Source organism: Rhynchophorus ferrugineus, unplaced genomic scaffold, assembly GCF_030347505.1.
Source record: "Rhynchophorus ferrugineus isolate W39M unplaced genomic scaffold, kcgeb_rfMv2 rfM7, whole genome shotgun sequence".
Taxonomy (NCBI): domain Eukaryota; kingdom Metazoa; phylum Arthropoda; class Insecta; order Coleoptera; family Curculionidae; genus Rhynchophorus; species Rhynchophorus ferrugineus.
In genome coordinates this window covers 3,094,865-3,120,039 of record NW_027472586.1, presented here as the reverse complement: position 1 = coordinate 3,120,039, position 25,175 = coordinate 3,094,865, and the positions used below count along the sequence as shown (strand labels likewise).

General features: G+C 34.5%; 1 protein-coding gene across 11 annotated transcripts in view; it reads right to left on the bottom strand.

Annotated features, from left to right (window-relative positions):
- Positions 1-25,175, bottom strand: part of dpy (fibrillin-like protein dumpy) — a 254,407-nt gene that overhangs the window by 106,478 nt on the left and 122,754 nt on the right. For 7 of the 11 annotated variants that reach the window (XM_076409337.1, XM_076409339.1, XM_076409338.1 and 4 more), the window contains exons 6-13: positions 12,267-12,398; positions 8,467-8,679; positions 8,150-8,305; positions 6,721-6,963; positions 5,220-5,473; positions 4,797-5,163; positions 2,366-2,734; positions 925-2,307 (exon numbers count right to left, since the gene is read on the bottom strand). In XM_076409337.1, coding sequence (XP_076265452.1) covers positions 925-2,307; positions 2,366-2,734; positions 4,797-5,163; positions 5,220-5,473; positions 6,721-6,963; positions 8,150-8,305; positions 8,467-8,679; positions 12,267-12,398 — 3,117 coding nt within the window. The remainder of the gene's footprint in view (positions 1-924; positions 2,308-2,365; positions 2,735-4,796; positions 5,164-5,219; positions 5,474-6,720; positions 6,964-8,149; positions 8,306-8,466; positions 8,680-12,266; positions 12,399-25,175) is intronic. The other 4 variants (XM_076409345.1, XM_076409346.1, XM_076409341.1 and 1 more) reach the window with 3 other exon arrangements.

Below are 25,175 nucleotides of genomic sequence, written 5' to 3'. Positions count from 1 at the left end.
ACTAGGTAAAGCTGCATCTACTTAGCCTAATACTTAATATTTGGTCATATATATTAAATCGTTATCATGATCATATACAGCTGGCGCTTGGTGAGAGTTTCTATTTTTCGTCAATATACCGCTGTTGGTTTCACATAATTTTCTGAACTAAATATCACCAGACAATACTCATTTCCTATTTTTCATATCGCTTCACTTGGAACAAAAGGTCGATTTTGACACAGAAACGCGATTAAAATGATGAAAATTTATTGTCGAAATTAATATTTGTTAGTCTAGGGTTTGACAGTATTTCAATTTTAATTCTCCAAAGACCTCTGACGAAGTTCGAAATAACTAATTCGATTTTTCATTCATTCGGATCCAGTTTGGTATGTCTTGTTTCAAACTTGAGCCTATATTACTACAAAATCCAACTAGTTCTGGGCTTCAAATGAATGACTATACATAACATTATTTATTTTCTCTTTGTGCATTTGGTGAAAGATCCCAATTTTGGAACATTTCCGGGTACATTTCTTGATGAATGCTTACAATATATTTCTTATTATCGTATGTGAAACGATATAATGAGATAGAATAGTTCGTACTTGGTATCAATATAGCTATTTTTTAAAATATCATGTTAAAAACAAGAAAATAGGAAAAAGAAACCGCAAAAGTTTATCCTAATTTTTGATTACTCTTAGTTAGATGTAATGTGTTCGTGCATAGTGTCAACACTTTTATTTTTCGGAACATCATGTTGAAAAAAAAACGGGAGATTTTTTTTAAAGAATTTGCCATAGTTTTTTGGAACATGATGTGATTATCCTGCTTATAGTTTATCTCAGTTAGATGCAATATTTCGTACTTGGTATCGACACTTTTATCATTTGGAACATTATGTTAATGATGTGATGAGGAATATTGAAAAATACTTACGTGAAACGCATTTCTGTCCACTCTGAACGTATCCCGGATTACATTTGCACACGGCCTTGTGATTTTCCGCCGAGCAACGGGCATTAGATCCGCACAATACGGTGGCACACGGACTGACGCAGGTACCCTCGCGACAACTGAGGGTCTTGGCGCAGTCCGAGTCGGTCTGACATTCCGATTTGACGGTTCCCGGCGTATCCAGGATGCACCCGCCCTTATATGGATCCCCGGTCATCCCCCTGGAACACACGCACTTGTAGCCCTCGACCAAATTGAGGCAGTGTGCCCCGTAGGCACAGGGAGCATCAGCGCACTCGTCGATGTCCATGCAGCCCTGCAGAGGGTCACCCTCGAAACCCGGCTTGCAGCTGCAGACGGGGGGATCGCTGGGGGTGCAGTTGGCGTTGATGCCGCACGGGTACCGTTCGCAGGGACTCTTGCATTTGTTGTTGTCCTGGATGTCGGTGAAGAAGGGTGGAGGACACACGCATTCTCCCGGCTGGACGCAGCGTTCGTTCTCGTGACATTCTCTGTCGCTGGAGCATTTCTTCTGATTGGGGGAGCAGAGGCCATTGTAGGCGTCGCCACTGTAACCCGCCGGACAGTGACACTCGTAGGAACCCGGTTGGTTGATGCACTTGGCTCCGTAACCGCATATCTGGTTTTGCTCCATGCATTGGTTGATATCTTCACAGGTACCGTCATGGGATGTCTGGTAACCCTTGGGGCAAGCGCAGTAACTGACGCCGCCGGTGATGGTGATACATTCAGCGCCGTTAGGGCACGAGCCATCCGGGTTACAACTGGCCAAAACACAATTACCATCTTTGAGCTCATAAGGTGGTTGACAACGACAATCGGGACTGTTACACTCCAGACACGCCTGGAAGGGATTCCCGTTGAAACCCGGCGGGCACTGACAGTCGTAACTGCCCGGGAGGTTCTTGCAGAGGGCGTTGATACCGCAGGCCGGTTTATCACGAAATTCCGTACATTCATCGTTATCTCGACATTTTCCTGATTCGTTGTCCCTGACGTAACCGCTGATACAAATACACACACTCTCATTGGTCAGTTCATCGAAAACGCATTGCTCTCCGGTAGGACAGGGATTGTCCGGAGAGCATCCGGTATGCTTCGGTACCACCCGGTTACACCCGCTTCTATAGGGATCACCGGACGTACCACCGGGACACTGGCACGTGAAAGTACCGGGTTCGTTTTTGCATATCGCGCCTTGTTGACATGGATTGTTGGCGCACTCGTCTATATCAGCGCAGCCGGATGACGTGTTCGTGTATCCGGTACTACAGAAACAGGTGGCTACGTGATTCAGTAACAAGCACTGTTCGTTGGGGGCACAGTTGATGGTCTCACAAGGATCTGGAAAGAATCGAGCTTAAATTAACAAGAACAAGCACCAAAATCAATCCGTTCTTACGTCTACAGTCATTTCCGACGTTGGGTTCCGGACAAAGACATCGTTTCTTGTCATCGCACAAGGCATTGCCGGGACAGTCGTTATCCTTGGAGCAGGTGACGATTTCGCTGCATTTAGTTTTGGCATCAGGGTCCGGAATTGATCCTTCCGGACACTCGCAGGTGTAACCTCCCGGCAGGTTATTGCAGGCGGCCCCAACACCGCAAGTATTAGGCTGTTGACACTCGTTGATATCGGAGCATTGTTTGTTGGGATTTCCGGTGAATCCGGGCTTACACTGACAGGCGAACGTTCCTGGGAGGTTGGTACAGACGGCGTCAACACCGCATAGTCCACTGGGACCGTTTGCTTTGTCACATTCATCGATATCTGTGGAAGGATAACGATTAACTTAGTGGATATCTTCGTAGTTATATGTTTAACTACATTTACTGTTAAACTGTTAAACGACCTAACCTAGTTTTCCATAGTATTAATGAATTAATAACTACTGTAATTTTGTTGTTTGATATGAATAAATCTACTGCCAAAGTCTGTAATACATCAGAAATTTGTGGTGATACCTCTTCATTATATTTCGTTTGATAGTTTTGGTTAAAACGACTTCAAAATTGATATCAATGATAACGAAAGGCCTGGAGGACCAACCATGTTGAAGCGAATAAATTTCAAGACTTATTGGATGGAAACCCAGCTCAAACACTGAAAGATCTTTCAGTTAACTTGGGAGCTGATGAATCGACTGTGTCTAGATGTTTATATGAGATGGGAAAGATCTAATATGAGGGAAAATTGCCACCATTGGCTTCAGCATCACGATTTCATTCGTTGTCAGGCAAAGAAAGTATAGATTTCTGTAGTCTATTGTGACTGGCTATTAGAAATGGACCTATTACGACATTAAAAGGACAAAAAGTCATAGGTTAGTCCAGTAGAGCCATCCATAACAATACATGAGCTGTATTTGTATGACTGTAATGTCTTGCTGTGTACATGGTGCTAAAAAAGAATGAAAATTTTATACCAGATGTCTATCAACATGAACTGAATAAATTGAATGACGTATTGTTGCTAGAAAAAAACCAACAACTAGCCTAGTTCAATAGCCAGCAACAGCTCGAATTTGAAGCACTCTCTGGACATAGCACCACCTGTTTACTACTTGCTTAGATCGATAAAATAGCAGGTAAATTAAAAAATCCCCGCCTGATATATAGATGGCGCTACTAGAATTAAATAAATATGTTTTTTAGTTAGTCCTAACCGTCAAAAGATGCGTGTATAAATTTTACAGTTGTCGGATCATTAGTTTGTGAATTATGACATTTTGAGTGAAGCAACTTTCGTTATTGTGAAAAAATGGATAAAAAGGAATTTCGCGTGTATATAAAATACAGTTAGGGCAAAAACTTCGCTTGATGCTGAGTTTCCGGACACTGCCCCAGAAAAATCAACCATCAAGACGTAGTGAAATAAGCACCGAAGACGGTGAACACAGTGGACGACGAAAAGGGGTTCTTACCGACGAAAACATTAAAAAAATCAACAAAATGATTTTGAATGACCGTAAATTGAAATTGAATGAAATAGCAGACACTTTAAAGATATCAACTGAACGTGTACATCATATCATTCACGAATATTTGGGTATGAGAAAGCTCTGTGCAAAGTGGGTGCCACGCGAGCTCACTTTTGACCAAAAACAACGACGAGTTGATGACTCGCAGCAGTGTTTGAAGATGATTAAGCGAGTAATATACCCGAGTTTTTGCATCAATATGTGACAATGGATGAAACATGGCTCCATCATTTTACTCCGAAGTCCAATCGACAGTCATCCGGGCAGACTGCAAATGATGAACCAGCTCCAAATCGTGGGAAATCGTATTCTCCAGATCTGGCCCCCAGCTACTATTTCCTGTTCTCAGATCTCAAAAGAATGCTCGCTGGGAAGACATTTTCGCCGAATAAAGAAGTGATCGCCGAAACTGAGACCTGTTTTGAAACAAAGGACAAATCTTACTACAAAAATGGTATCGAAAAAAGCTGGAGGGCCGCTATAATCAGTGTATCACCCTGGAAGGGAATTATGTCGAATAAAAACACTAATTTTGCCAAAAAATGTGTTTTACTATGGTAGGCCGAGGACTTTTCATTTGGCCTGTTATGGTTTAGCAGTGAGATGATTTCGAAAGGCTGGAGAGGAATAAATATAGATCGCTGTTTCATCAAATTTTCGACACGGTATCGCCATGTTGTAAGAAATATGACAACTAGTTGTAGAAAATGTAGGAATATATTCGTTTAACCAATTTATATCAATAAATATCTTTTTAATGTAACAAAATGAAGAAAATGCGTATCATTACCTATTACTAGTGTGGCATAATCTCATAATATAAAAGTTATTTCATTAAATATGTGAACTTACCAATACAGCCAGCAGATATGTCGCTAGGATTGAACGTCCATCCGTCTTCGCAAATACAATAAGCCTCGTCACCGTCCGGTTTACAATAAGCGTGATTGCCACACTTCACATCATCACAGGGTGCTTTACATTGTACCATAGGTGGAGCGCCGACAAATCCATTCTGACACTCGCAGTGATAACTACCGACAGAGTTTAGACAATTAGCGTTCGGACCACAAGATTTGGTACCATTTTCGCATTCGTTTATATCGACACACACTGATTTCTTGGGGATGAATCCCTTCTGACAGAAACACTGGTTCTCTATACATTCCGCGTTGTTAGTACAGTCGAAGTTCGACTGGCAAAGCACGCCAACATCAATCTGAATCATAAAAAAGCGTTTAATTAAATTTTCACTTTTTTTACATGATGACTCACCTGTTCACAAGCAACATTGGGTGTTGGATTAGCTTGGTACCCTTGAGGGCATACACAATTATAACCTGGTACGGCATTCTCGCAAACAGCATGCGTTCCACAAGGTTTCTCTAGCGTGGAACACTCATCGATATCGACGCAACCCTTAAAAGCATCTCCCGTAAAATCCTCCTTGCACGTACAGGCAAAACTGCCGATAGTGTCCGTGCAAATAGCGTTCTCTCCGCAAGGGTTCCCTTCACACTCGTTAATATCTGAGAACATTTCATAACATGTTTGACGAAACGTCGTTCGAACTAGAAATTAGAGCTACGCATACCAAATAGAAGAAGAGACTGAAAGAAACAGAACAAGTAAAGACAAACAAAATATACAGTTACGAAGAAGTAGTTTTACCAGCTGAAAGTGAAATTCTATTAATAACGACAGCTGCAAGACAAATATGATTAATACAAATACGAGATTGTACAAAAATGTATACAGTACAGTTAGGCTTCCTATAGATCCAATAGACTAAGAATATACAGGCTTTACGTAAACTAGGTTGTTATATGGAAAGTACACTTCTCTTAAGGTTCGCAAGAGAAGTTCAGTTCTCGACTAATTTCCCTCGCGACACCTTATTGTTGAGAATATTGAGAAAATAGTTTGTATAAATTGTTTAGTTAGTATCGAACAAAGCTACATTTACACTGCCTACACTCCAGTCAAGGCACCGGTTTACCCACCATACGATCAAGCATATGAGTCTGAAATTTATTTACATTACAAGTAATTTTATTAAGAATATCTTCGCACAGCACATCAAGTGATAAACAAGCACTGATATTAGTTGTAATTGTACATATTCTTACATATTCCAACTTAAATAGTTCCTAAGTCCTTATATTTACAGGAGTTAACGAAATAACAGAGGTGAAGAGCTAACCTAACTGCTAAATTAGCTGGTTTAACATTTTTCTGAATCAAATAACCATTTTCCACTTAACATTATTGAATTATTTCAGTGGTATTTTGGACATTCGTTCCTTTTGCTGTTTGATTTTAAGAAATCTGCTATAGACGCCCTTCAGAAAATTATGTAAAATGAAATGATTAATATGTCTTGTAGTAATTTTTCTCCATGAATGGCTATGTAGGGCGAGAATACTTGATAAAACCTATCATAACAGTTATTTTTAACGTCAGTGGCAGTTCTTCAAGCAATAACATGAAGAAGGAGATAATTTTGCTGTTAAGCCTAATAAACTTTATGAAACATATAAATTCAAAGCTTCTATGTCGTTTTTGCGTAAAAATAATATATGTACAGTTATAATAGCGTTCATGCTATTATTTAAATAAATATGACCTTTTTCACTGATGTGCTGTGTATACAAGAAGCAAAATTGGATCAGCATTCCTCAGGCATCAAAAACTATCGATTTTTCTACTAGTAATCTGAACATAGAAGGGACACGAGATTGTCCGAAAGTGATTCAGTAAAAGGGCTCCAACTAACTTTCACAGTAGAGGTGTCCTTGGCCTGTGAATCCTGTGGGACAGAGGCATTTGAACGAGCCCGGGACGTTGATGCATTTGGCGTTAATCCCGCAAGCTCCTGCTTTACCGCACTCGTTGATATCCACGCACTCCTCCGTGCCAGTCCCGGTGAATCCCTCGGGACATTGGCACGTATAGCTGCCGTTAGTGTTGTGGCAGGAAGCGGTGGCAGCGCAAGGGTTCGATTCGCATTCGTTAATGTCTGCCCGAGCGAAAGCGGGTTAGTATATCTCTCTTTCTCCATGGTTGGTTAAAGGTTGTTCGATCAGAGATCGATGAGATCTTTATTTTACACTTTTTCTTTTGGGATTTGCTTCGATAGTATTCAAAGTCAACTAATTTTAAAATCTAAAAACTTTGAGTACAAAGTATACAGATTTTCTTTATAATAACTTGAAATTAAAAAAGGTTTCTTTGAAGTTTGAAGTTTCGAGACAATGAATAATCTACAAGTGGCCATATCTTTGGAATTGTTCTTATAACTACTGAGTAAGCATTTTAAGCTAATCTACTTTAAGAACTAGAATAAGTTAGATTAATTAACTCTTCTAAAATCTTGTAGAATCCTTGAAAGTTTAATACTATTCATCTTTATGTTATATTGGGGTTTCATATTCATTACCATGAATAGTTTCATTGATTAGGAACTGTTATTTTTAAAGGAAGTATATAATAATAAAAAGTCACTGTATAAATTAAATTTAATTAAGAACCAAAGCAAATCCCAACAAAATAAACGGTGAGTTAGTTAAACACTAGAAGAAATGATTTTCTCCTCTATTAGGGGGTTATTTCATTTGTGTTTCCGTATTATTTCATTTATTTTGAAGCTCAAATATATTATTTTTGGGGGTTATGCTATTCTATCTCCAATCTTAAAAATAAATTAGTTTCTTTTTAAAATTTTATTGTATTGGGCGTGGGGGTTAGCTATTTTATTAGCCTAGGGGGGTTACTTCTTTTATTTCGGCACTTGCAGCATCGAAAGCTCGTGTTTTAACACATTGTCATTAGTTGTGGTTGAATGACGGTGTTTATGGTGGGTCATACACAAGTTTATGAGAAACATAAAGTAAATTTTAGGTGTTACGTTTGGATTTTGATTTAAACATATAATAAAGGTAAAACTGATTTTCTGTCACAAAGTACTGCTGCAAATACCAGTAGTTGCTACGGTTTTTCCACTACGTCTCCGGGTTAAACTAAATTACGATTTTTGTACAATGGGGGGAGAAAGAAAATCAGTCTTCACGTGTTTGTTTTTTTTTGTTTTGTTTATATACAGTGATGTCGAGATGGCTATTTCGACTAACTCACGCTTATTTTTTTCTGTACAGTTATGTAAAACAGAGTTATGAATGATGTGAGTAGATGGTAGTGGTGTGTACCTGAGCAATCGTTCATGGGATCTCCGATAAAACCGGGCGGGCAGGCACACTTGAAGCTACCCTCCAGGTTGGAGCAGAGGGCGTTGCGTCCGCAAGGGCTTCGAGCGCACTCGTTGAGATCGACACATCCGGTTGTGTAAGCATCACCTTCATATCCTTGAATAAAAACATCGTTTAGTATAATTTTGTGAATACCTGATATTACCCAAGGGCTTTCCCTATATGTGACATGATACTAGCTCTGTAATGTAAGGTACTATGACGGGATGATGAGATAGGGCTTCGCGCTGGAAATATATCATTAATTTGACATCTACCTGGCGGACAATGACATTGTCGTCCTCCAATCACGTTCGTGCAAAGAGCACCAGGTCCACAAACTCCGGGTTGTTGACATTCGTCGAGATCCAGACATCCGTCGTAGGGGTTGCCGTAGAAACCTTCCGGACATACGCAGGTGTAGTTTCCGGGGGTATTCTGACAGAGGGCGTTCGATCCGCAAACATTTGGTTGCTGACATTCATCGATATCTGAAACAAAAAAACATATTACGTACTCGTTTAGATTTCTGTTTAGAGCAGATAGCTTAATGGCTATTAAATTGTTATTCTTGTTCAACATTATATATATGTCATGTTGATAGATTAATGTTTTATTGATATCCTTGCTATATACTAAAAACCATCATGAATCTACAGATTGGACGAAAAGGAACTAATTTTGTTTGTTGTAAATAAAACGTTATAAGGGAACCTCTTATTCATTCCTCTTTCTTATTGATTGTTAAAAATATGTTTTTTTCCTATTATACAAATATAAATTGGTCTTATATCATTTATTTAAATCTCGTTTCTGTTTTATTGAGCCTAGTCATTGAGAAAACAAAATGAAAACGAATTGACAAGAAATTGATTCTTCAGCTCAAGTGATAGAAAATAACTGCTATCTAATCGATTATATATCAGCCAATATAGAATTAAAATGCGTGATACTTCGTTCACTATATCCGTTGTAATAAAGGAAACCGTTGGTTAAGCCCAATGAATAAATTGATTTAATATAATTTTGCAGTTATATGAATCACCAGCCGCCACGAAACGATAGCACGTATCCAATAATTTCTTTATTGAATATTAACTATAATTTATCTTAATAATAATATTGGATGTGTATATAATGGTGAAATTCGATCTGAGTCATAAACATTCACGTTTGTTTCTTGTTTTTTTTCTCACCGGTCGTTTCCTTTCAGCAATATTGATAGTAATATTTTATTCTTTACAGAATACATTTAGTCAGTATCGGGGTTGTCAAATTCCCCATAATATTACCCTTAAAATTATTTTAAGAAGCGGACAAGTACCAACCGTCTTCATAACATCTTAGATCCATTTTCATGTTTTCCCACTTTTCAATAAGTTCTCCAGCTTTTAATCTAATCTAATTTTCAAAATATTTTCTATCTCTGGTTTCATTTTGTAAGATGGGATGTTTCTGATTGAAACAAAGTCTTGAAATTTATTAGTAGAATTGTAAATATACCACAGTGAATTGTGATATTATGTTTAAGATGAGATGTCAAAGTCCTCATTTACAATGAGATTCCCAGCAGATTTGTAAATTCCTCACCAGTTGGAAAGTTTTAAAGGGCTTTTTTAAACTTTATTCAGAGTAATTAACTTCCCTAACAGGTCATTTGAAAAGTCCCCTGTCTACTATAGTAAAACACATTTTTTTGACAAAATTGGTCTTTTTTATTGAAGATAATTCCCTTCAAGGGTGATACACTGACTATAGCGACCCTCCAGCTTTTCGATACCATATTTTTAGTACGATTTTTCCTTTGCTTCAAGATAGGCCTCAGTTTCGGCGATCACCTCTTCATTCGACGAAAATCTTTTCCCAGAGAGCATTCTTTCGAGATCTGAGAACAGGAAATAATCGCTGGTGGCCAGATCTGGAGAATACGGTAGATGAAGAAGCAATTCGAAGCCCAATTCACTAATTTTTGGCACGGTGCAATGTCTTGGTGTAGTAGCACTTTATTTTTCTTCATATATAGCCGTTTTTGGGCGATTTTGTCCTTCAAACGGTCGAATTACGCTATGTAATAGTCGCTGTTGATGGTTCTTTCTTTTTCAAGGTAGTCAATGAGAATTATTCCATACGCGTCCTAAAATACAGGCGCTATATGCGTTTTCCCACGTTTTGGAGCGGGTTCATCGTGTGCAGTCCATTCGGATGACTGTCGATTGGACTTCAGAGTGAAATGATGGAGCCATGTTTCATCCATTGTCACATATCGACACAAGAGCTTGCCATCGGCCAAACACTGCTCCGAATCATCAACTCGTTGTTGTTTTTGCCCAAAAGTGAGCTCGCGCGGCACCGACTTTTCACAGAGCTTTCTCATGTCCAAATATTAGCGAATGATATGATTCACGTTCAGTTGCTATCTTTAGAGTATCTTCTAATTCATTCAATTTCAATTTACGGTCATTCAAAATAATTTTCTGGATTTTTTAATGTCTTCGTCGGTAACAACCTCTTTTGAGCGTCCACCGCGTGCACCGCCTTCGGTGATCGTTTCACCTCGTCTAAACTAAGCATGTGAATCCTTGATGGTTTATTTTTGTGGGGCAGTATCCGAAAACTCGGAATCAAGCCAAGTTTTTGCTTCAACTCTATTTTTCCCTTCAGAAAGCAACATTTTACACGCGAAAGTCCTTCTAATCCATTATTTTCACAATGACAAAAGTTGCTTCACTCCAGATGCTGTAATTCACAAACTAACGATCTGACAGCTGTCAAAATTTAATTCTAGTAGCGCCATCTATGTGTCAGGCTGGGGACTTTTTAATTGGCCTGTTATTGTAACATTTTTTAATCTATTCGGGAACGTTTACTATTTTAGTTGTTTAAAGCTGTTTTCAATAGAATCTTACGTGTTTCGATATATTTATACTGATTTGCAAGAGAATGTAAAGTTGATAACACAAATTAATACCGTTTGAAAGAATGACCATTACCGAGATTATTATTTATCTTCATGGGAATAAACGGAAAGTTCTCTATTTGTAATCCATCTATTACAGGAGATACTGAGCATCGACATCGAACAACACCTTCCGCATTCGGACCTCGAACAGGAAACTGTTCGACATTTTCAAGTTTCCTCTCTTCTTTCGCTTAATTTGCGTATGTCGATTGACGACGAAGAAAACCAGTCCTAGCGTCGAAAGTAATAGTAGTAAATCGGTCTCCGAGGATGTTGGGAACCTATTTTAATTACACGTTGCTCATTTACTATAAATTAATTTTGTTTATGCTTAATGAAGATGGCGGAGGCCAGTAGCAGAGATAGTTTTTCATAATAAAGCTAAATATTTGTCTTACATCTTTTATTAGGTGTGTTTAATAGAATCCTAATTAGAAAATTTATTATTTATATCAATACACAGCCAAAAATTTGGGAAATACGTACATTAGTAACAGGTAGTCAATGAAAATTATTCCATGCGCATCCCAAAATACAGACGTCATAATCTTGCTTGATTGGGCTTTATGATTGAATGGCAAACCAATTACTTTGATTTTAGGTCAAGTTACAATGGTTAGCTTTACATTGTCATGTGATATTGGAGCAACAACGCTTTCGTTGAATGTAGGCAAGTCTCGAGTGTACAGCAGATAAAGAACTGGCTCCAATACACTGTCCTGTGGCCTACGTACTTGTATTTTCGTCAAGTCAGGACAGGTATCTTCTTGTTTTGAGTCGGAAGTATCGGCCATTTATATATGACTCTAAATTTTTGAGTATTGGCCAGGGAGAAGTATTTTAATCTTATGCTTTAAAAGCTCACGCCAAAATATAACGAAAGCTTGAGCAACATCTAAAAATATTGCAGAACAAATTTTAGCAGCCACCTTCTACAGTCTTGGCACATATTGTAGTCTGAATTAAGTACTTATTAGTACTTAAGAACTTATGATCTTTGCTTGAGTTTTTCATATAATTTGGATATTGTCGGTAGTAATTGTTGCTATGACGTTTCAATAATTATAAAAGTCTTTTGATTGAAGCGCCACAAATTAGAATATTGAAACTTAAACTTACCAGTACACTGGGCTTCACCATCTCCTTGAAAACCTGGTTTACATTTGCAAAGGAAGTGCGCAGGAAGGTTACAGCACTCTGCGTTCTCCACGCACCGAGCTGCAATCGCTGGGTCATCGCATTCGTTGATATCTGAAAAAAAAAACGATCATATTAAGTATCTGCAAGAGTTCCGTCATAATATTTCGATATTAGCCGAGTTGTTTCAACTCCTGCATCGCAATTGCGCTGACCCAAATAGGACTACGTCCTCCGCAAAGGTTCTCTTGTTAACCGTACGGTGTCCTGTCGAACTTGGCTTTGTTATTAAGCCGCATAAATCGCGCCAAACAGAAATATGGGTACGACCGATACTGTAATAATGGTGGGCACCCATAGCGATGCGGACTTGGTCAGACGTAATGGTAGGTCGGGCTCGAGAGACGCAGGAATGGCCACGAGATACTGCCGGCCATTATCACGACCGTTCCTGCAGCTCGATGGCGGCGTTGGAGGAACTACGCTAAGGCCTTGTTAGTACTACATATATTCCACGATTTGTCGCGATTTCCCGCGATTTTTCTGACCGATTTCAGTACAGTACCGTTAGAGATTGCATGTTTTCGATAGCTAAGCAGCGGCCGTTGGTTTGTTCGAGAGCTTAAATATGTTTAGGCATTGAAACTTTATATTTTGCTAGTTTTGTTGGAAGACACATAACAGTTCTGTAAATCTACGAAAAATCGCTGTCTTTGTCGCTGGGCTTCAATTAATATTATAAATTATTAGGCGAAAGTAGAAATAATACATTTTGGTTCATATAATTCTTCAATAGATTGATTTCCTTTTTAATTGAAAGCAACTGGACTCTTGGTTTAGACGTTGTAGGAGTGTTTAGTTATTTCGATTCAGCTGAAAAAGTTTTCTATAAATATTCACGTTATATTCGAGATGAATTGACTAAGTCTTTGATTAATCATTGCAAAAGACTTTTAAAATAAATAAGGTGCTGGGAAATGATTATGTACAATATTAGATTTAGTGTTATGAGAATATTTGTTTTGTTTTGTGGATTTAATAATTTAAAAATACGCTAAAGACTTTATGACACACTTTATGACGAAGAATGAAAGATTTGTTAAAGAGATTGTCAAACATTTTATACATATTGAATTTATATATTAAACATTAAAGTATATATAAAAATCAATATACTTTCGTTCGATTGAAGGAAAATTCTTTATAATTACCGTTATTTTGAATATACTGTGATTGTCTCAACGGACGCGTTAAGAAAAATATGAAAAAACTTTCAAAACATTTGTATTTTGGGGTGAAAGAAACGAAAATCCATTTTAAAATGCTCAAGGACGTGTACTTCTCAAGATATGCGACATACACTGAAATCACAATTTTTTCAAAAAACACTTTTCTTTGTATAACTTAAAAACCAAAAGCTATATAAAATGTATAATACCACAATTCGACTAAGCGAAAAATTCTTTATAATTCGTGTGATTTTTATTGTGTTGCTACTATCTGAAGGGAAATTATAAAAAAATTAAGAAAATGACAAAAAACGCAAATTTTCGTGACATGGAAAAACTGGCAAAACTTTTTATCTCCCGAATAATGATGAAACTTTCAAAATATATGTATTCTGGAGTGAAAGAAACGAAAATCCATATTAAATTGCTCTAGAATGTATACCTTTTAAGATATGCTATATAAATTGAAATCAGATTTTTTTTCAAAAAATACTATTTATTTTAAAACTTAAAAACCAAAAATTATATAAATTTCATAATATCGCCATTTGATTGAGTGAAGAATTGTTTATAATTCCTGTAATTTTCATTATCCTGCGGTTATCTGAACGGAAATGACAACAATAAATTAGAAAATGGTAAAAAATGGTATCTCCCGGATAATGATAAAACCATCAAATTATATGTATTTTGGGATGAAAGAACCAAAAATTCATGTTAAATTATCCTAGAATGGATACTTTTAAAGATACGTGTCATAAATAGATATCCACATTTTCTTTTTGGAATTTGCCTCCCGTTGTATGAAAATTATTATACCATCATTCGATTGAGCATAAAACTTCTTATAATCTGTGTAATTTTGATTAACTTCACATTATCAGATCTAAAGTGACAGCGGGATATATGAAGAAAATGATGAAATTTCCAAAATTATTTACCATTGGGCTAAAGATAAAATTATCAATGTTTAAGCTTTTTGGAAAGAAAGAAGCGAAAATAAATAAAAATGCACTAAAAAAATTGGTTATGACAATTATATTATACATTTACGCAGAATGTGCATCTGTAATTGTTCATGCATAAAAATGCACATTTCCAAACTCGATAATGCCCTTAAATTGGTCAGTCAAGCGCAACAGGCAAAACATTTATAATAACCAAACTTTTTCGAATAAATACTATGGTTATCAGAACTATCATGGTAGAAAATGGTATTTTTTTCATATTTTAAAGTACCCTTTTTACCAACGAGGGTTTATCTGGACTGGACCTACAGTTTAACGTAAGGTCCGAACCACGGTCCTCGGCATTAAGCTTACCGACCGGCGAATGTCCAATTTAGAAATCATGCCAGAAGACATCCGGTCTTACCCAGCCTGGTTACTGGCGTGACTGGGATCATTTTCGTTGTCGGATTTCGCACTCTTGTCTAGGACTAGGACAATCACAAACATACATTTCCGATCGTGCCTCAGCGGGATTCGAACCAGCGTCTATCGCAACAATAGGTGGACTGTCCGGTCGCTTTTACCACAGCGCCAACCAAGCCGGCTATATTTATAACTGTTTTGCTGTTACCAATCTCTGTTTTTGTTTTCTCGTCGATATAGTTCATTTAACGCTCTGTGTGGTAACACCGAATGATTGATTAAAACCTCGGCCTCTTGTAAACGAGATGTTCTCGAGGACTCACGCACAAAAATGCCGTCCGAATATAATGTATTACGTTTTTTTCGGCGTTGTCTCGTTATAATGGCGCCTTTTAATTATTGGTAGGTTGGCAAGAGCGAGCCGACGACGAGGATGATGATATAAGATTGTGGAATAATTTCCTGTTCACTTGTCGAAGATTACCGGTCTACCGTTATCGCGGATTCTGGCGCGACAACCAAAATCTGCCGGTCAACGACCATCTGTTTGATTTGGCGTAGACAGTTGAACTATGGCATGTGTGTGTGGCAAAATATGGCGAAGGCACTCAGAAACCGAAAAACTGTTAGCTAGGTAAATATTTTTCTTCGGTTTATTCACTCCAGAACAGGTTGCTTGTTTATGCAAATGTGTCACCGGCGATTTTAACATTTCGGAGAAAAACAAACCTCGGTTAAATTAAAAATAAAATCGTAACGGTCTATGTTTACTAATTTGATTATTTGAGTTGCAATAGTACATATATATATATATATATATATATATATATATATATATATATATATATATATATATATATATATATATATATATATGGAAAAAAACCCTTAAAGTCATAAAACCCTTAAAATAAATGTATTTTGGGATAAAATAAAGAAAAATTCATGCTAAACCGACGTAAAGTTCACACATTTTATGATATGTAACATAAACACAACTCCACATTTAATTGACAATACACCTTTCATCATATAACTTGAAAACTAAGGTTATATGAAAATTAGTATAAAACTATACGATTCAGCGTAAAATTCCGTATAACTCATGTAATTTTCATTAAGCTGTGATTATTTGAACGAAAATGACAGTAAAAGTTGCGATAATGGCAAAAAATTGCAAATTTTTACGACTATATACATGGAAAAAGTGGCAATTTTTTTTATCTCTCGAACAAAGATAAAACTCTCAAAATATATGTGTTTTGGGATGAAAGAAACAAAAATCCATGTTAAATTCCTTTAGAAATTATAATTTCTATGATATATGACATAAATAGAAATCTAGTAGTTCTTTAAAAATACAATTTTAATCATATAACTTAGAAATCAAAGCTTATATGAAAATTAATATAAAACCATACGATTCAGCGTAAAATTCTGTATAACTCGTGTAATTTTCATTAAGCTGTGTTTATTTGTAAGAAAATGATAGTAACAATTGCAAAAATGGCAAAAAATCGCAAATTTTTACGACTATATACATGGAAAATGTGCCAAAATTTTTTACCTCTCGGATAAAGATGAAACTCTCAAAATATATGTGTTTTGGGGTGAAAGAAACAAAAATCCATGTTAAATTCCTTTAGAACCTATCATTTTTAAGATATGTGACATAAAGAGTAATCCACTAATTTTTGAATATACAATTTTCATAATATAACTTAAAAACTAAATGTGTTATAGAAATCAGTATACAACCATTAGATTCAGCGTAAAATTCTGTAGAACCTCTCTAATTTTCATTAATCTGAAATTATTTCAACTGAAATGGCAACAAAATATCTAAGAATGACAAAAAATCGCAAAATATCAAGACCTAATTATATTTTATAGATCAAAATAATGTTTAAAATGCTAGAACAATCCATTAATCATCACTCAGTGTTTCACTAAATTAATAATCTGAAAGTTACACATTCCATTCTGATATGAAATCAATTTAAAAATAATTCGGACGATGATTGGACAGTATTTCGCTCTTCAGATGAATTAGTGTTGTAGTTTTTATTTTGTAATGACATGTATGCTACTAACTGTATTAAACAAATTGCTCTTTTTTTCAAGTATCGATATCCAGTAAAAACAGCGGAATCATATTTGTACACTTTGCATATCAGTATTTTATGGTATGTAATAAGGAGATTTTGCCAAAAAATACTATTTTATAATGAATGGTACTTAAATTATAGCTTTTTACTATAAAATCCATATCCTCGAAGGGATATTCGTTAAGCTAATTTAGATGGATATGGCAGCTGTAAAGTGATGTTAATTGAAGGTTTCGATGATACATTTTCGAGAAATACTTTCATATCTTAACACAATACTCAAATACTATACGTTGTTGACTAAACAGTAACTAATTTTTACAAGGTTTCTTTATTTTATCAAAAAAACAAAACAATGTAGGTTCATACAGAAAGTATCTACAACTAATCCTATCGATTAACTTTACTTTTTACATTATCCATATATCAACAACGCCGTGAAAGTGTATCTAATACTGAACAAAACAAAATCGCAAACATTTCGAACTATAAATAATCGAGAATTGGCAACGTCGAACAGCCAGCCGTCTCATAGTGCTTCTTCTAGAAGAGCAACGGCCTACTAAGATCAATGAACTAACTTTCCGAGGTCCATACAACTAGTTGACTTAGTTTTTCACCCATTCGCTGGCCTTAACCAGCACCAATTTGTTGCTTCGGTCCTTTCGGATTGATGCTTAATCGTTTAACTCGGCCGATTCGACGATATGATGTATTCTGATCATGACGTTTTGTTATACAAATGTAATTGGGATGATGAACATGTTAATGGATTAAGTGTCATGTTTAATACGTTCTCACCTCGACGTATGCATACTAAAAACTAAAACGTAGTAACCAGGTTTATCACGTTGATCTCTAATTATAAATTTGTTATATTTGGTTCATTTGGTCTCTGTCTTCTCTCTACCTCTGTCTCTCTCACTAACGTGTCCTTGTTTCACTCAATTTCGATCCAATAAAACTTTACTTAAACAAAGCTTTTAACCCATTTAATCATCATTATCAATCAACATAGTTTTGTGAGATACTGTCAAATAATTTTTATGCTCAAGGCGAATTATGTCGCCCTTATGAAGTCCTTATTTTGCCCTATAGGTCAATGATGCAGTAAACAAGTCCGTAAATTTTTTAAAATGGAACGTCATGGGATTGTTGGTAATAATGCTGTGGGAGTATCCCTGGACAGATCTACTAAAGCAATTGCAACAGGATTTTGTTAAACAATTCTATACACAATCTGAAATTGGCCAAAAATCGTATATTATTGGGACAATATAAATGAAAAAGTGTCATTTTTTGTTATCTCTCGGATGAAGATAAAACTCTTAAAATATTTCGAGGTGAAATGAACGAAAATCTATATTAAATTCCTTTAGGACTTTAGGAAATCTAGTAGTTCTTTGAAAATACAATTTTAATCATATAACTTAGAAATCAAAGGTTATATAAAAATTAATATAAAACTATTTGATTCAGTGTAAAATTCTATACAATTCATGCAGTTTTCATTAAGTTGTGATTATTTGAAAGAAAATGACAGTAAAAATTGCAAAAAACGCAAATTTTCACGACTATATACATGGAAAAAGTGTCAAGATTTTTTACCTCTCGGATAAAAATAAAATTTTAAAAATATGTCTATTTTGGGATGAAAGAAACGAAAATCCATGTTAAATTCCTTTAGAACTTGTAATTTTTAAGATATATGACATAAATAGTAATCTGGTAATTTTTTGAAAGTACAATTTTAATCATATAACTTAACAACCGAAGGTTATATGAAAATTAGTATAAAACTATTCGATTCAGCGTAAAATTCTGTATAACTCATATAATTTTCTTTAAGTTGTGATTATTTGAACGAAAATGACAGTAAAAATTGCGAAAATGGCAAAAAACGTAAATTTTCACGACTATATACATGGAAAAAGTGCTTAATTTTTTTACCTCTGGGATAAAGATAAAACTTTCGAAATATATCTATTTTGGGGTGAAAGAAACGAAAATCGTTGTTAAATTCCTTTAGAACTTATAATTTTTAAGATATATGACATAAATAGTAATCTGGTAATTTTTTGAACAAAAAATTTTAATCGTATAACTTAAAAACCGAAGGTTATATGAAAATTAGTATAAAACTATTCGATTCAGCGTTAAATTCTGTATAACTCGTGTAATTTTCTTTAAATTGTGATTATTAGAACGAAAATGACAGTAAAAATTGCGAAAATGGCAAAAAAAACGCAAATTTTCACGACTACATACATGGAAAAAGTGCCAATTTTTTTTACCTCTCGGATAAAGATAAAACTTTCGAAATATATCTATTTTGGGGTGAAAGAAACGAAAATCCATGTTAAATTCCTTTAGGACTTATAATTTTTAAGATATATGACATAAATGGAAATCTGGTAGTTCTTTGAAAATACAATTTTAATCATATAACTTAAAAAGCAAAGGTTATATGAAAATTAATATAAAACTATTCGATTCAGCGTAAAATTCTATATAACTCATGTAATTTTCTTTAAGTTGTGATTATTAGAACGAAAATGACAGTAAAAATTGCGAAAATGGCAAAAAACGCAAATTTTCACGACTATATACATGGAGAAAATGCCAATTTTTTTTACCTCTTGGATAAAGATAAAACTTTCGAAATATATCTATTTTGGGGTGAAAGAAACGAAAATCCATGTTAAATTCCTTTAGAACTTATAATTTTTAAGATATATGACATAAATAGAAATCTGGTAATTTTTTGAAAATACAATTTTAATCATATAACTTAAAAACCGAAGGTTATATGAAAATTAGTATAAAACTATTCGATTCAGCGTAAAATTCTGTATAACTCATGTAATTTTCTTTAAGTTGTGATTATTTGAACGAAAATGACAGTAAAAATTGCGAAAATGGCAAAAAAACGCAAATTTTCACGACTATATACATGGAAAAAGTGCCAAATTTTTTTACCTCTCGGATAAAGATAAAACTTTCGAAATATATCTATTTTGGGGTGAAAGAAACGAAAATCCATGTTAAATTCCTTTAGAACTTATAATTTTTAAGATATATGACATAAATAGAAATCTGGTAATTTTTTGAAAATACAATTTTAATCATATAACTTAAAAACCGAAGGTTATATGAAAATTAGTATAAAACTATTCGATTCAGCGTAAAATTCTGTATAACTCGCGTAATTTTCTTTAAGTTGTGATTATTTGAACGAAAATGACAGTAAAAATTGCGAAAATGGCAAAAAACGTAAATTTTCACGACTATATACATGGAAAAAGTGCTAAATTTTTTTACCTCTGGGATAAAGACAAAATTTTCTAAATATATCTATTTTGGGGTGAAAGAAACGAAAATCTATGTTAAATTCTTTTAGAACTTATAATTTTTAAGATATATGACATAAATAGAAATCTAGTAATTTTTTGAAAATAAAATTTTAATCATATAACTTAGAAACCGAACGTTATATGAAAATTAGTATAAAACTATTCGATTCAATGTAAAATTCTGTATATCTCATGTAATTTTCTTTAAGTTGTGATTATTTGAACGAAAATGACAGTAAAAATTGCGAAAATGGCAAAAAAACGCAAATTTTCACGACTATATACATGGAAAAAGTGCCAAATTTTTTTACCTCTCGGATAAAGATAAAACTTTCGAGATATATCTATTTTGGGGTGAAAGAAACGAAAATCCATGTTAAATTCCTTTAGAACTTATAATTTTTAATATATATGACATAAATGAAAATCTAGTAATTCTATGAAAATATAAATATAATCGCATAATTTAAAAATTAAAGGTTATATGAAAATCAGCATAAAACCATTCGATTCAGCGTAAAATCCTTTATTATTTGTGTAATTGTTATCAATCTATAATTATTTAAATGGAAATAAGAGTGCAAGATGCGAAAATGATATATCCATCGATCAAAAGGAACAACGGATTGAAATAACCAGTAAACTAATCTAAATAAAATTATAAAATAATAAAAATAAATTTGTCAATAAACAAATAATGGAAATAATGATGAAGCTTTTTACAAAATTCAGTTTCTTGTTTTTAACAAATTGTTATTAGGTGGTGAGGCAGATTTCCTTTGACCCAGAGAGAGTTGTATTTCAGGAATATATACAAATAAAGATTTTGAGAAAAAAAGAACTAGTACTGTAAAACCAATGACATTCACCTTATTCGCCAGATTGAGGGTAATATATTGAAAAATAAAGTAAGTTTTTAACTAGGAACTTTTGCAATTCGATGTTATTTAACTCTAAATCGTTAAATTGATTATGATCGATTATGTGAACGCTATAATAGTTAGCCGTTGAGCCTCTTGGTCATATTTTAGGTGTGTGCTGAGGCATTAACACACATGACTGCTCTTGACCACATCACCTGAACTGACCTACTAGTCCGACGATGATATATATCTCGTAATACTGCGAATATATTTAATAGATTCCTCCGTTTGGCGTAATAGATTCATTAAGTACTAGAGGCGCACACCCTCTAGCTACCCGCTTCCATTAACAGGAAATATCTAACGTTCCCGTCAAACGGAGTAGAACTGTTTTTGACGTTTGATATTAATTCGAGCTTAACGACAGAGATTTGCATGCTAAGTGGGTTTCTTATATATCTGGTTGCGAATCAACGGTAAAATATACTTTCGTAACTGATCAAACGATAAAATAACGCAGTGTTGACAATTTTATAAATTGAATACAATTTATTTTTTCTTTTCTTTGCAAAAATTAATGTACAATGACGAAATTGTTTATTTAAATGAATAATATTTTAAAAAAATATAAAATCCAAGATATTAAGTCGATACGTAATGGAGAAAATAATTAGGAATTGGATGGAAATTCTGAGATAAAGATAAAACCTTCAAAATATATGCATTTTTTGGGTTTTCAAGAGACGAAATTTCAAACCAATTTACCTTAGAGCTTATAGTTTTTAAGATATTCGATATGAACGGTATTTCACTAAGTTTTTGGATATACAATTTTTAATAATATAACTTAAAAACCAAATATGTGATAAAAATCAGTATATCAGCATTAAATTTGGCGTACAATTCTGCATAATTTGACTGCAAAATATGTAAAAATGACAAATAATTGCTAATTTTCACAACATAGAAAAACGATATCATCATGTTTATTATCTTTAAGATTTTAGAACAGGCCATTCACCATCACTCAATGTTTCATTAATAAATAATCTGAAACATCAACAAGTTAAACATTCCATCGTCCTGATAATTCGGACGATGATTGAACAGTTTTTCTTTCTTCAGTTTAATCAGTATTTAGGAACTTTTATCTTGTACTATATATAAAAAATATGTGCATTATACATGTAATATATATGCTACAAACTGCATTCAATACATTGTTCTCTTTGTTTCAAGCATCGATATCCAGTAAAAAGGGACGAAATCGTATTTGTACACTTTACATATCACTATTTTTTGGCATGTAACAATGATATCTTGTCAAAAATACGATTTTATAATGAATGGAATTTATATGAATGAATGAATAGGTACATTATTATTTTTTGCCGTCAAATGTATATCATTGAAGGGATTTTATTTAGGAAAAAGCCAGAAGATCGACAGAACTAATGCAGACGAGATAAAGTCTAAATAAACTTTATAATTGACTGAAAAAAAGTCATTCTAATCAGTTTCACAATCATTATATTTGATATTAAGAAACTATTTTTATATCAATCAACAGAAAATGATTCTGCGGGGATTTATATTGTTTGGTCTGTATTTGGTAGAAGATGAGAGTTTTACCAGTTTTAGTTTAACGGCTAGGGTTCAGTCACGGAAGTTAATAGAAGTGGCAAGAGCTGATTGGAAATTGGTGCTGCAAAGATGCTTTAACTTTGTGTGAAAATGGGGAAAATACCAACCTACGTTAACTTGGATCACTATCACAGCCTGATTGATCGAATAACTTGAAGATTTGAGTGGAGTTGATCATTGATTGGGATTTGGTTTTCATTTGGTAGTTGGTGTGGGAAAATGTTACGTCTAGCTGGGTCCAAAGCATGATTGCAGTAACAGAACGCTTTTATCATGATACTTTTTGCTGTTACAAGTGCCCCGTAAAGAAAAAATAAACAATCATCGATTCTGTTCGATTATTCTTCGGTTTATGAGGATGGGATTGAAGCGAATGTGCATGGAACGATACAGAATCAGCACGGTGGTTTCTTGATCGATTTCAGACGACCTCGAAGGCCTCGACCATTTTCTAGGCCGACTCGGATTTACGTCCAACACAAGGAAACGTTAATTTATCGTTTTCGCAATAGTTCCATCAGATTAGGAAAATAAGATGTCGGATGGACGTTGGCATCGTTTCCCTTTACCGTTATTAATTTCTGTATTCCTTTTGTGGTTTCCGAAACGAAAACAAAACGATAAATGCGATCGGGATAGTGTTTTGATAAGTGTTTTATTATAAGGTTTTTTTTTATTTAGTCTGATTATTTTTCGCTTGGGATTTGGTTAGAGAAATAGGTAGTATATATATTTCGCTTTATGTAATTTATCTCGACTTAGTGGCGATATGGAGTCGAAAGAACGATATTGATAAGGCAGCTCAATACTTGGAGAATAAACTGGGTGTAGAACTTTGCCACGTATGGCCGACGATGTGTCACTCACTGTTCCTGGTCTTTGTTGTAATTATACGCCATTACATTTACTCAATTGACAACAACTTGCTGATACCACCCTATACCAGGAGTTACTTTTTGTTTTGAAGCTTGATGTCAGTAGAATAAAATGATATATGTGTCCAATCATAACATTGCATACTTTAGCCTAGCGACTGTTAGAAAAACTTGAATGACTATGAATATTTCGCTCCTGTGTCGATGTAGATGACTTTTTGCATTTTTTTTCCATCAATACTTAAGATATTTGGGAGAGATATTTTCCTCCAATAGGTCCTGCAATTTATTCTTTCCTCCAAGCCGTCTTTCGTTGTGTCAAAATCAGCAATTTTTAATCATTGAAACCAACAATTACAATCGGGATAAAGCGGAGCATCCCACAATTCGTTTTGAAACTTGATTGATGATTTATTTTCTAAAATTGACTGCTGTAGCTTCACTAACATGATCTGCAATTTCCATCAAAGTTCGATCGATAATTAAATATCCGAATATAATACCAATACATGAACGTCAATGGTATCTAAACAATTTATTGCTTTCCGTAGAACAAATAGATATGCCCCATACGTTATTAAAACAAATATTATGACCGATACCGGCGATCTACTTCCTGGTCATAAACAACGGGGTATACATTCGCTCTGAGGCGAACTAATGAAAATTAAGAGTACATTATTTTGTCAAAAAACGGTGGAACAGTTAGAGTGCGTGTGGGTACATACACAGAGGTAATTATTGGAACCGTTACATAATATATCTACGAGAAAAACAACCAGAGAGGCAGAAGTCGGCTGATTTATCACTTTGGATAAAAAAATTGCACATGAATCGTGTAATAAAGCACGCTCCGTTGATTTTTTTGTTTTTTTTTTCGGTTAAAGAAACAAACGTTACGTCTCGATACTGCGTCCAAGTCAAAAATGTTACGTCCGGTGTTGAATCCAATGCAAACAGGCGTGAAACGTTGTTGTTTCGGCGATTGAAAGGAGAAAGTCAACGTTTTAATATTTATAATTGGTAAATTAATGAAAAAACCCATCGAAACTTTAATATAAACAACGAAAAATGTAGTTTAAACAGAAAAACTGGATTATTTATTGATCAATTTATTGCAATTTTGAATTTAGTTAGTGTGGAGGGTAATTTGAGTTAATAACAGCCCCAGTGTCCAGAGCAGACTTAATTAATAATGAAAAAACAAACTCATTCAAATGGCATTGTGTTTTTCGCGCACTCACTGGGCAGTCTAGTACTATTAATGGTCTAACATTTTGTTGAATAAATCGAATTTAGTAATAATTGATAAAACTTATATAGTTAGTCATATAAATGTAATTAACGGAAACTGATTGATGTGGTTAAATTATCGAAAATTGAACTGAGTCATACCTCATCTGCATTTCAGAAAGAATATTTGCATAATTAGCGGTATTAGTATCA